Source organism: Prunus dulcis, chromosome 6 (genome assembly GCF_902201215.1).
Source record: "Prunus dulcis chromosome 6, ALMONDv2, whole genome shotgun sequence".
Lineage (NCBI taxonomy): Eukaryota > Viridiplantae > Streptophyta > Magnoliopsida > Rosales > Rosaceae > Prunus > Prunus dulcis.
The window spans coordinates 28,063,158-28,075,782 of NC_047655.1; the positions used below are offsets into that span (position 1 = coordinate 28,063,158).

Below are 12,625 nucleotides of genomic sequence, written 5' to 3' on the forward strand. Positions count from 1 at the left end.
GGCCCCTCAGCCGATGTGAATGGCGGTCCGCGATGGTACTTGCGAGTGCGATTGAAAACTTTTCCCTCATATTTTTGCGCAATTATGTAAATTTCATTCAAAAAATATATGCACTGTTTGTGTCACAAGAATTTAATACTATAGGCACGTCCAACTATAATTCTTTTTTTTCTTTTTTTTTTTTAAAGGTTTGTCTCTCAATGGAATCTAGTCGAGTGAAAAAAGATCTTAATTTACAAATCAGTTGTCTTAAGTTCGAACCATTATGACACCTTGGTAGTGTATGTGTGAGAAACTCTCTTTCCTATCTCTTAATAAATAAATAAAACTTTTACACACTAAATAGGATATTGTGTAATACATCTTCCAACTATAAGCATTTAAATTTTCTAATCCATGCTAAACAAACCATTTAGTATCAACTAATTTTTAATATAGTTTTCTTTTTCTTTTTTTTGGGGTCAATCAATAGTGATATTTCTCATCCTAATTTTTTTTATTTTTATAATACATTAATTTGATCGATGCTAGTCCTCGAATCAAAGACATGATGACCTTAGTTATATCATAAAGCCAACAAATCTAGGAAATCAGCTTCTTATCATTTAAAAAATAATAATAATAAGCAATAGTTTTTATTGATAAACAAACGAAAATACAAAGCAATTATGTGCATAATATAGATAAATCTTCTTCAATGACCATACACAACAACATGTTGAATCGATTTAGAGAGAATCACACACAACTCTAAAATGACAAAAATCCTCACCTTCTCATCTTAATATTGAAAGATGTCATAATTTCGAAAACCCACTCCTCCATTAATAAAAATAATCAAAGTTTAACTTCATGTGTCTTTTTGTTTTGTTTTGGTATCAGTCATATAATCATTTCCTTTAAGTGAATATTAGAACACAAACATCATATCTTGGGGGTGGGGTTTCTTGCAGCATTTTGCAAAATGTCTATGTGTGTCTACTCCCCAATTGCATGAGATTGCATTAGGGAAAAAATAATAATAATAAAAGATATGCAGAATTTGGGATGTCCTATAATAAAGTTGGAGATAAAGAAGATAATAGCCAACCAATAAATAAAAAAAAGTAAGGATGAACCAGCACACATCCCATATTTATCTAAATTGATATAATGAGTTGATAATTAACACTTAGCATGTCATCCCAATTGTGGTTGATTTACCAAAATTTATATAATAAAAACATGTTTGCTGGTTTAATGTATACATGACAATATTATATACGACCTGTTAACACAAAAGAAAGTTGTATGAAAAAATCATTATTCAAGTCGGAAACAAGTCGTATTGAAAATAGGTGGACATCAGGGGCGGAGGGAGCTAAGGCCCATGGGGGGTCCTATGCCCCCCTCTCAATGTTCTTAAGACCTTGGGTTTCTTAACACAATTACTTTTTTTTTTAATCAAACTTGAAAGTGCCTTTCTGTTTTTCTTCTTTCCCTTTTTCACTATTATCACTACCCATACTCTCTTTTTGTCTTATTTTGACTTTAATTGTAGTAATAAACTACCATTTGAATTTTATTTGTGTGTATATTTAACTAAGGGCCAGTTTGGTATTGCTGTGCTGTGAAAATAATCGCTGTCAGATTTGCCGTGAGAGAAAACAATTTGGCGTTTGGTAAACTTTTTGTTAAAAGTGTTGTTTGTACTAATTCCCGCATAATCAAAAAATGATTCCCACATAATCATTAAACCTAATACCTCTTCAAAAAAGATTCCTGCATAATTAGAAAATGAAAGCACCTCATTAGATGCTTCCTTATAGCTTTTTTTTCGCAACAATTTTCAACAATAAATGATTTTCTCATAGTTTACCAAATAGGCTGGGCTTCCCAAATTTGTTTAAAAATCACTTATCACCCAAATAAGCAATGTCAAAGTACATGAATATCTTTTGCTAGAATCAATGATGAGTAGATAGTTAATGTGATATGTGATATGTGATATGTAAAATAATAGAGTATAGTAATTAAATTTATGAATTTGTATCAAGCAAAAAATTAATTAAAATGTCACCGTAAAGAAAAATAAATTTCAATATATGAGGTGTCCCATCTATAAATTTATTTTGACTCCGCCACTCGTGGACATATTAGCCACCCGTTAAGCTAACGGTCGTATCATGTGAATTCGCGAATACCCATTATCACCCATTAAAAATAGGCATAGTTTTGTAATTTTATATGTCTTCCTTTTCTTTTCTTTTTTTCTCCTCTCCTCCTGACCCGTTAAGAGTAGGGATAGTGTGCATATTCAAAATAGGTTTTATGGGTGGTACCGTGGTAGGCATCGATACATCGTGGTCAAACTGGAAATTCCGATGAGTCATCCAACGTGCCACATGACTTGGACCACTTTGCAGTTTTTTATTCCGTTGCCCCCCGCCAAATGTCAACTCAGTGAAAGCGAATACCTAACGGAGATGGCAACTATTAATTATTCAAATTTCGAATAAATGATTTGTTCTTATTAATAGAAAATTCATTTATTGGAAATGTTAAATAGAAGCTAACTCCCTTACATAAATCATTTATATATTATATTTATTTTTTTACTAAGACCATAATAAATACTTTAATAGCCTTGTAAAGTTAAATTAGACTATGAATGAAGGCTTATCCTCTAACTCTTCCTACTCTAAGTTGCATGTGGATAAAAGAATTTATGAAAAATAAATTTGAACTTTGATCATCTTATAAGTATATTTGAATTTGGATAATAAAATTACGTTGGTAATTAAAAAAAAACCTTCAAAATACTAGATAAAATGTATTTAAAAATGCCTAAATATATTGAACTTTTTGTATCATATAATATTTTGAGTTTGAAATGACTAGCTAGAGTAAGAAATACAATACAAAAATACACTAAATCATGTGAAAAATAGTTCAGTTTTTTTAAATAAATTATATCTTTTCATCTCATACAAATAACAAAAATTATATTCAAGAAATTGATTAACTAATGAATAATGCTACTTTTACCACATTCTCATACTATCTTTTATGACAGATAAGACGGACAACACATCAATAATTTAACATTTTACTTACACTTTTTAAATAATGTGGTATACAAATATAGTAAAAGTAGCATTACTCTTAACTAATCACCCTAAATAAATACACGCTGGATTAACAAACCAAATTCTGATTCTATTCTCTATCAATGGGCCTTCCTCAGTCAGTAACCAATAGCTGATGAGGTTCTAGTTCAGACCCAAAGCCCCAATCCAACTACACATTATATTAGCCCAAGGCCCAAATTCTGGTTTACTTGTGGGCCGAAAAAATGTGGGCTGAATTGTAATTATTTATTAATAAAAAAATTAATTTTGAAAATAGAAATAAATGAGGATAAGCGCTAGTGGAGTGGTTAAGTTTGGTGGGGGGTGCGTGCGTGGTGATTTACGAAAAAAGAAAAAAAGAAAAAGAGTTTGGTGGGGTGTAATGTTAAATGTAATGGGTGTAAATAGTAGAAGCACTGCAAGTTTTCCCTCCTTATTTCACTTTTGCCCCTCCGCACCACACGCTCCTCTGTCCTGTACCCTGTCTGGAAAAGAACTACTTTAAACAGTTCAGTTTTAGATCTTGACCACCCAAAACAAGTTTCAAACATGTTTTGTTTTTTCTCTCTCTCTTTCTTTTGGGGTGTAATTTACCTTAGTAACCCTCAAAACTGCAACAAGAACTCTCACCTGCTTGCTTGTTGCTAATCATGGTCCTATAGAGTATTCAATCATTGAAAGTAAATTGCACCAACTGGGTTTCCATTTTTCCTCTGGGTTCTTCGAAATCTGTGCTCAGTTTTTGACTTTTCGTTCTTCTCCAGCTGAATTCTGCCATTTCTATTTAACTCTGTTTTTTTAAACAGAGCAAAATTTAGTATTTTCTACTTCAAATATGATCTGAGGTTTTCTGTTTGGCTGCTTTTAAATATGAGAGATTTATGAGCCTCATTTACTTTGTCTGTATAACTTTTTCTTGTACTTGGAAGTTGGAAGTGCTTTATTTATATAAACTTTCAGTTTCTTCATCATTGGGTCATTTATTAACATGGACTGGTCTACTTCTAGTACCAAACTGTAACTTTTCTACAGACATAAACAATTCTTGTTGTGCTTGATTGAAGGAACTGCTTTGGTTTAGAGTAATCTAAAATTACTGGGTCTTTTTGTATATTACATATAAATATCTTGGTTTTGTGACTTTTTCTTTTTATCTCTGTTGAATAGTTAAATCTATTTCTTCCTCTGCCTCAATAGTTCATCTTTCTTCAAAGGGCCAGTTATATTCTGTGAGAGAAATGCTCATTTCAACTGAAAATGAACAGATCTCACTGGTTTCAGTTAGTGCAAAAGAGTCCTTTCAAACATCTCACATGGAATCAAACCCAGATTCCATTGATGGGCTTCCCCCGGTTTCTTATTTTTCTGATTCACCTCCTCTTCCCATCATCTGTACTGATGTCAATGTCATCCCCGAGCACGAAAAGAATGAGCTTCAGCAGTCCATATCAAATCTTGAAGGTAAAGTTTTTGAGTTTCAGTTTCAAGTTCGTGATCAGGCCACTGTCTTAGTCCAATCAGTTGATATGATCTTGGGGCCAATTGGGTTTGTAGGTGAAATCTCACAGTTGAAGCTGAGGCAGAGGTTGTGGGATGAGAAACGGAGAGAAGCTTTGAATAAGATTATAGACATCAAAGGTTGTGTGGTTAATCATAATTTTACCTGTAACGCTTTTATGTTTTATTGTATTAAGTGATGTGAATGTTCAGGCAGCATTCGAGTGTTTTGTCGGGTCCGACCATTTCTACTGATGGACAAGAGAAGAATCAGAGAACCCATTTCAGCTGGATCGGAGAAGATTGTGGTTAAGTCAGCTGGAACAAGAAAAGGATTTGACTTTGATAAGGTTTTTCCTCAAGAAACCAGCCAAGGTTAGTGTTAAAAAAAAGATATATGCGTGTTTTACAAGTTTGATTATTTGTTAATTAATTGTTTCAGTTGTAGTAAGAGAGACTCTATCATGTTTCCAAATTCTGTAGAAGATGTATTTGCTGAGGTGAAACCAATTCTCAGATCTGCACTTGATGGGCACAATGTATGTATTTTTGCTCATGGTCAAACTGGCACTGGCAAGACATTTACCATGGTTAGTGATAGAAACTTAAAATTCAGCGGTTGTTGCAGTTATCTGGTTGATGTATATTTGTTTTTCAAATATGTGTGAAGGATGGATTTGAATGCATCTGCAGGATGGCACAAGTGAGCAGCCAGGAATAATTCCTCGAGCTCTCAAAGAGCTTTTCTGTCAAGCCTCTTTGGATAGCTCATCTTATATCACATTTTCAATGAGCATGTTAGAAGTTTACATGGGCAGTCTCAGAGATCTACTGTCCCCAAAACCAGCTTGTAGGCCACATGAAGCTGTAACAAGATGGTAATAAACTTTCATTTTAGTACCCTGAGTAATTCATTAGAGGAGGCGACAATTGCAGGCCATTTATTAGACTGCTTACTTTGGTTTGGCTAACTTTACTACAGCAATCTCAACATTCAAACAGATCCAAAGGGATTAGTGGAAATCGAGGGTCTTACGGAAGTGCAAATCGTTGATTTTGCTAAAGCTAGATGGTGGTATAATAGGGGGAGGAGAGTTAGATCTACTTCTTGGACTAATGTAAATGAGGCATCTAGCCGGTCTCACTGGTGGGTTCCAGGTCTAGTTAGATTTTTCACAATTTTCCATTGGATTAATTTTGGTCGATAATTACGTTATCTTTTTAGCTTCATATATCTAGCTTAACGAGGATAACCATGTTCCGGCACGGGGATGCTTCGGAAGCTAAAAGGGAAGTGGGTAAACTGTGGATGGTTGATCTTGGAGGAAGTGAACGGTTGCTTAAAACAGGAGCAACTGGACTAACACTTGATGAGGGAAGGGCCATAAATCTTTCTCTTTCAGCTTTGGGTGATGTCATTGCTGCTCTAAGGCGGAAGCGAGGCCATGTGCCTTACAGGTAAGTTAGTTGGTTGTCAGCTTTAGTTGCCTTCTTCCCTTTGCCTTTTTATTTTTTCCCTTGGTGAGTGGATCTCTGCTGTTGGTTATAACCTCCTCAAAGACAGGCCTTTTGAGGTTTTTCTCTTTGCTTGCTGATTCAGCTAGAATCTGATGGACTTTAAAATTTTGGTTGCAGGAACAGCAAGCTTACGCAAATCCTGAAAGATTCCCTAGGTAGATTACCACATTCTTTGAATTTTGTTATGGAACTGAGTTTCTTTACACATACAGACAATTCAGAGTTATTTAATTTGATTAACATAGAATTTAATTTTAAAATCTGTATAAATGAGCTTATACTACATATGTAATATACGGTAATGACCCCACCACAAATCATTAAGTTTGTGCCTTCAATTGCTATTGTGAGCAGGGCAGAATGATCTCATATTCGCATGATTTTCACACCCTTTTCACCATTTGGACTTGACAGTGCTTAATATTTATTTGGTAATCCAAATGCTTTAGGTGCTGGTTCGAAGGTTTTGATGCTTGTGCATGTCAGCCCTTGTGAAGAAGATGTTGGGGAGACGATATGTTCTTTGAGCTTCGCTAAGAGAGCTAGAGCTGCAGAGTGTAATAGGGAATTATCAGAGGTACTTGTCTGTAGTTTCTTGGTAATTGTTTGGTTCCCTTAGCTGTGAATCTTCGTAACCGTTTGCATTGTTTTAGGACTTGAAGAGTCACAGGGAGAAAAGGGTCAAGGAACTTGAAGAAGACATGAGAGAAGCTGAAGAAGAATGCCATAAACTTAAAAACCAGATACAAAAGGTCGATTTGCTGTTATGCGAAAACAGAAAGCTCTTCTCAACCACTTATGGACCTTTAGAAGATGAGAAGGCCCCCATTAGTCCCGAAGAATATCTGAAGGAAGCTGTAGAAATGCCACGAAAGCCGGAGAAAACAAGTAAAGGCAATGTTTCAAATTCATTGCCTCGGTTCATGACTTCCACTGCAGCTAGTCGACAAAGGCGAAGTGCTGCAGAAAGAGAAGTTGTTGGTAAAGCAAGAAGTTTGAGGTCTGTGACCAGAAGTTCAATCCAATTCACAGCCTCACAATCAATGAGTTACTCAGATCCTCAAATCAAAGCAATCTTACAAAACTCAAACAGAAAATCGCGATACGCCCCGGAAGCAGCAGATACTCTCCCTGCAGAGAGCCCGAAATGCAATGTCTCGGAATCATCCAAGACGCGAAGCAAGTTGGTCACCTCATCTGATCCAAACTTGAGAGTTACACTTGGTCGTCATAGAAGATGGATGTCTGATCTAATCTAACTGTCTGAGTTGTGAGGAAGAATAAGATGTGGTATGGTAAGAATAAAATGTGTGCGCGTGTTTTTGGGTTTATACTTCATAGTTTAGAGTTTTGTCTTACAAGACGAGTGTTGTGTGATTATGTATGTTACTACTAGGGTTGCTTCAACTGGGGTCTGTTAATTATTTGTTTACACGATCCCTTATACACTGATTTTGGCCAGGCTTGCTGATTTATGTTCAATTAATTGTTAACAGAATTTTGTAACTTTTCGACTCATTTCATCATTTTTGGGTCATTGATTCTATTCTAATAATCTTGATCTCATTTCTATCAACTGTTTTAAAATGATTCCACCTAAGTAGCCGGTTCGATGTATATGATAATATAACATGTTAAATTAAAGAAAATTATTAGAATGGGAGGTATCAGAAAGAATTTAATATCTCATTTCCTAATATCGCTGGTATAAATAAAATAATTGAAGAAATAACTCTAGCCTAAGATTATGGCGAAAACACAAAAGCTGATAATACTACTGATGAGCCGAGTCTTGTCTAATACATTGTCATTCGTGACTCATTAGTTAGCACTGAGAAAAACCACCTTATTAGAATGGGAGGTATCAATAAGAATTTAAATTATCATTCCCTAATGTCGCTTGTGTAGATAAAATAATTGAATAAATAACATTGGGCTAAAATGGTATTTTAGTCGTAAACCCTAAAAAAATATGACAAAATTGTCACGTGAAAAATTTAAAGCACAACGCAAAAACTCCTAAAAATAATACACTTTTGAATTTTAAATAATACAGCCGCTCGGCTATACTGTTAAAATATAAATATTCGGATATTTATAAGTATAGCCGTGCGGCTATACGGTTTAAAGATGCACAGATATTTTAATAGTATAGCCACCGCGGTTAAACTCTCTAAATATGTTCGAATATTTTAATAGTATAGCCGAGCGGCTATACTCGTTAAATATATACGATTATTTCACCATCTTTTTTTATACGGACACTACTGCTCTGAGAGAGAGAGAGAGGGAGAGAGAGAGAGAGAGCTCAATTTAAGTTGTTGATTCTTAGAAGCTTCAATCTATGGCTTCTTGGGTTCTTTTACCCGTAGCTTCAGTAACCGGTCGCTGTCTAGTGGCTACTGTGAGAACTGAGAGGTCCTCCTCCATCTGCGTTCGGTCTTCTCTGGACACTAATGTTTCTGACATGAGTGTAAATGGTAAAGTTCCCATCTATTTTAGCTTCAATTTGACAATTATCTCTGTTTTTATTACTATTTCAGTCTCTTTTTATTGCTGGGTATTCTTTTGGTGAACTGTAATGAATTTGGGGAAACTGCTGCTGGAAGCACTATTAATTTAGTATTATGAGATGAATGTTTATTCTGCTAGCTCCAAAAGGGTTGTTTCCACCTGGACACTACCGAGCTCCCGAGCAAAGTGGCTATAATTGGAGCTGGGCTTGCAGGCATGTCAACAGTAATTGAGCTTTTGGATCAAGGCCACGAGGTTGGTCCAATTTATTTTCTAGTCCTCCGACTGCTCACGAGAAGCTTGCAGCCCAAGATTATAAGGAATGCACAAAAGCTACTAATACTACTGATGAGCTGAGTCTTGTCTAAACACATTGTCATTTGTGATTCATTAGTTAGCACTGAGAAAAACCACCTCATTAGAATGGGAGATATTAGAAAGAATTTAAATACTCGTATCCTAATGTCGTTTGTACAAATAAAATAATTGAAGAAATAACATTGGGCTAAAGTGGTATTTTATATGACAAAATTGTCACATAAAAAATGCAAAAAATCCTTTTAAATAATACAGCCCTATGACTATTATTGTTTAAATATTTTTTTAAAATAAAATAAAAATAATGTTCGAATACTTAAAGTATAGCTGCACGGTTATTGAGGTGAGCACGATCTGGATTGGATCAATTTCACCTCAAAATCACGGCCGAACCATTTACATTATAATAGTTTGATTTTGACAAAAATTACAAAGAAAACCGAACCAAACCAAACTAATATAAAACGGTTTAGTTCAGGCAATTTGGGCCTAAGTCCATATCTCTTTCCTTTTGTAGTTTTTCAACATTGTTAGCCCAATTGTAATCAATAAATTCACAACTTGCTACATACTTTTTCCATTTTCTAGGGTATCAAACCATCTTAAAACTCAATTTACAATAAAACTTCAAATTTCAATAAATAACTAATATAACTACAATTCAACATTCATATCTAGTTATTTTATAATTAAAGGACTACAAGTGTAAAATTAAATATAAATAAATAAATATGCAGATAGATGGTTCAGTTTGGTTTATATCAGTTTATAAAAGTTCAAAATTAAACTAAACTAAATAATATACAATTTGGTTCAATTTTCCGTTTTAACCTTTATTTATTTATTTTATAAAAATCAAATCAAACTAATAATTACGAACTAAATCGGCGAATTTAATCGATTCGGGCGGATTGATGCGCAGCTTAGCGGCTATACTTTTTAAACATATTCCATGCGACACCGTAGCACGCATGTTACTCAAAACAACATCCGAGAAGAGACGACACAAGTCTCCCCACCACCAATCACATGAAAGGTTGAATCCAAAAGTTAAATAAAAAACTCTTCGTGCCCCGTGAAACGACATCGTAAGTGTCGGCCCCAAATCAATGTCCCAAAATTTCCAGTGTTTTCTGCAGACCTAAAAATCAGAGTCTTGAAGACTTGGCGTAAATTGACGACATACATACATATCACATGGCTCTGTGGTCGTCGTCATCATCAACATCGTCACCAAAGGGGATAGTGATAACAGTGCCAGCGCTGGTTCTGGCGGCCTCAGTGGCCGCAATCTTCTTCTTCTTCCTCTTGTCCTCTTTGTCGTCGTCGTGCTCTTGTAGTGGCCACGACGCCGGCGGTGCTCCTGCTAGTGCTACCGGCGGCGATGTTAGTGTAACACGTGCCGGCGATGGTGGTGGTATACATGTCAGCGTGTCAGAGGGCGGAGGAGAGTCAATATGGTCGTCGAAAGAGGATGTGGAGTGGGTGAAGGATCAGATCCGAGTGAATGGGTTGCATATGCAGGATAACGTGTTGCGTAAAGGCATTAACCCTCGTACCAGAGCTGAGCAGCTCCAAGATCTCTTACAGTACGTACTCTCTCTCTTTCTCTATTATATTTGTATTTGTTTGTGTAATTGGAAATGGGGATTTGGATGCGTGCAATGGGCTTGGGATTTGGGACTTCAATTGGTTTTTGTGATGGTATTGGGATTTGGTCTACAATTCTGCCTCAAAAGAGTTTAGAAAAGGGTTAATATTGTCTTGAATGTGAAAGAGGAGGGGGGGGTGAATATATACAAGAAAATACATGAACTTGGGTTCTAAGTTTACTTGGATCAACTCTCTAATCTTGGGTTCAAAGTTGTCAACTTTAAGTTTTAAGTACCAGTTCGTATGCTTTATGTGCATTTGTGTCAAAGGGAGTATGTGAGAGATATGAGATTAGATCAGTCAACTTCTATTTACATGGGATTACCTCAGTAAAGTTTGATTTGTGTTTAGTTCTCTGAAGGTTAATTCAAAATTGTTGGTTAAATTTCTGTATTTTCTTTACACTATTTCTTTTAGTTTTTGAGTTTGGCAAGTACCATAGTGCTCTGTTTGGTTTATGTGAACCACAGGGTTAGGTGGGAGAACAAGGAAAATATGAAGTTTTTGATCATTTTCTAGGTTTATAGAACATGTAAGGTCTTTGAAGTGATTTTGTCTATTTCTTTTGTTTCGATAAGTGTTTCTATGTGTTATGTTTGTTATTTGGTGATTTCTTTAACTGGAGTATTCTCTTAGTTGGGAACCTTTTTCTCCTCGTGCTTTTCTGTGCAGCATTTTCACATGTTCACATGTTTGTTGTTAAGTGATTCACCGGAAAGTTGTGCATTTCATGTTCTGTGAATTTATGGATGATTTCCTGCAAAAATTTGACCAAAATTTTCTGATTTTTAGATTCAAGGGTATATCTCACTATGAAGGACCTGAGTCGGAAAACCACACCGCCCTCCCGTGCCCTGGTGAGCTCCTTACCGAAGAGCACCACAGTAACTATGGTGAGCCTTGGGCAGGTGGGCGAGATGTTTTTGAGTTCCTCGCTCAGTCCACCCATCTGAAGCCTGAGTCACATGTCCTTGAGATTGGCTGTGGTACCCTCCGAGTCGGTTTGCATTTCATTCGCTATCTTAATGCTGGACACTTCCACTGTCTTGAAAGAGATGAGCTATCACTAATGGCTGCCTTTAGATATGAGCTTCCTTCCCAAGGTCTTCTGCACAAGCGCCCTTTGATTGTGAAAGGCGACAACATGGACTTCAGCAGATTTGGTTCAGAAGTTGTCTATGATATGATCTATGCTAGTGCAGTGTTTCTTCATATGCCTGATAAGCTTGTCTGGGTTGGATTAGAGAGATTGACAAATAAATTGAAACCTTTTGATGGGCGAATCTTCGTGTCCCATAATATTAAGTTCTGTTCGCGATTGGGAGGAGACGAATGTACAAAGCGGCTTAAGAGTTTGGGCCTGGAGTACATTGGAAAGCATACACATGATAGCTTGCTTTTTAATCACTATGAAATCTGGTTTGAGTTTAGGCGGTCCAAGGCTTAGAGTGGCAGAATTTATTCATTTTTTACTGTCTTTCGTCCTAATTTAGATGCAGGATGTGAAGCAGTGGTTGGCTGCAGTGCTCTTGTTGTATTAGTTTGATAACTCGGCCACCGTTTCTTTGTATGTCAAGCCATTGACCTATTGATGATTGTATTTCTAAGAGTGGTAGATCGGGGTTTACTTATGGATCATCAGTTTGTGCAGGAGGCTGAGGCTTGCTTTGTATTCTTGAATAGATAAAAGGGTAACTTGTAAGATTCTGATAACACTTGCAATGAATGAATTTATATAAGCGATTTATTCTTTTCCATTACTTGCTAAATAGGTTACAAGATTCCTACACAGAGGTTCAATTTTGTCTCACAATTTATTTTCTAGATCACTACGTGAAGATGACATTTTTGCAAGATAATTTTTTTGGAGTTTGAATTACACTTCAAGAAGTAAAAGTTAAAACCATACAATAGCAATTATCAAGCAGCAAGCATTAACAACCTGATAATACACTGGTATGATCTTTTAATTGGCCCGGTCCTGGTCAAACGACGACGTTAGGAGGATTTTACAC

The 12,625-nt window shown here is 35.8% G+C and overlaps 2 protein-coding genes and 1 long non-coding RNA gene across 4 annotated transcripts; all 3 read left to right on the top strand.

Moving 5' to 3' along the window:
- Positions 1–3,569: 3,569 nt before the first annotated feature.
- Positions 3,570–7,631, top strand: LOC117631755 (kinesin-like protein KIN-14U). Of its 2 annotated transcripts, XM_034365044.1 has the most exons (10): positions 3,570–4,571; positions 4,665–4,748; positions 4,821–4,982; positions 5,091–5,197; positions 5,301–5,485; positions 5,590–5,754; positions 5,847–6,065; positions 6,243–6,280; positions 6,575–6,702; positions 6,779–7,631. In XM_034365044.1, exons 1-10 carry the CDS (start codon positions 4,349–4,351, stop codon positions 7,382–7,384), a joined length of 1,917 nt encoding a protein of 638 aa, XP_034220935.1. In that variant the 5' UTR covers positions 3,570–4,348; the 3' UTR covers positions 7,385–7,631. The 2 variants fall into 2 exon arrangements, with proteins under 2 accessions (XP_034220935.1, XP_034220937.1); XM_034365046.1 differs by lacking the exons at positions 3,570–4,571; positions 4,665–4,748; positions 4,821–4,982 and having other exon boundaries at positions 5,278–5,485.
- A 778-nt stretch (positions 7,632–8,409) lies between these two features.
- Positions 8,410–9,170, top strand: LOC117632401. The gene is made up of 2 exons (XR_004586468.1): positions 8,410–8,605; positions 8,778–9,170. It is a non-coding gene; the product is annotated as an uncharacterized LOC117632401 (long non-coding RNA).
- An 809-nt stretch (positions 9,171–9,979) lies between these two features.
- LOC117629565 lies at positions 9,980–12,367 on the top strand. The gene is made up of 2 exons (XM_034362088.1): positions 9,980–10,546; positions 11,403–12,367. Exons 1-2 carry the CDS (start codon positions 10,155–10,157, stop codon positions 12,055–12,057), a joined length of 1,047 nt encoding a protein of 348 aa, XP_034217979.1. The 5' UTR covers positions 9,980–10,154; the 3' UTR covers positions 12,058–12,367.
- Positions 12,368–12,625: the final 258 nt, after the last annotated feature.

Excerpts from the sequence above, each read along its gene's own strand:
- LOC117631755 (XM_034365044.1), top strand. The coding sequence starts at position 4,349 with ATGCTCATTTCAACTGAAAATGAACAGATCTCACTGGTTTCAGTTAGT. Across the intron at positions 4,572-4,664 it reads GTCCATATCAAATCTTGAAG|GTGAAATCTCACAGTTGAAG; the intron begins GTAAAGTTTTTG and ends TTGGGTTTGTAG. Across the intron at positions 5,755-5,846 it reads GCATCTAGCCGGTCTCACTG|CTTAACGAGGATAACCATGT; the intron begins GTGGGTTCCAGG and ends TCATATATCTAG.
- LOC117629565 (XM_034362088.1), top strand. The coding sequence starts at position 10,155 with ATGGCTCTGTGGTCGTCGTCATCATCAACATCGTCACCAAAGGGGATA. Across the intron at positions 10,547-11,402 it reads CAGCTCCAAGATCTCTTACA|ATTCAAGGGTATATCTCACT; the intron begins GTACGTACTCTC and ends TCTGATTTTTAG.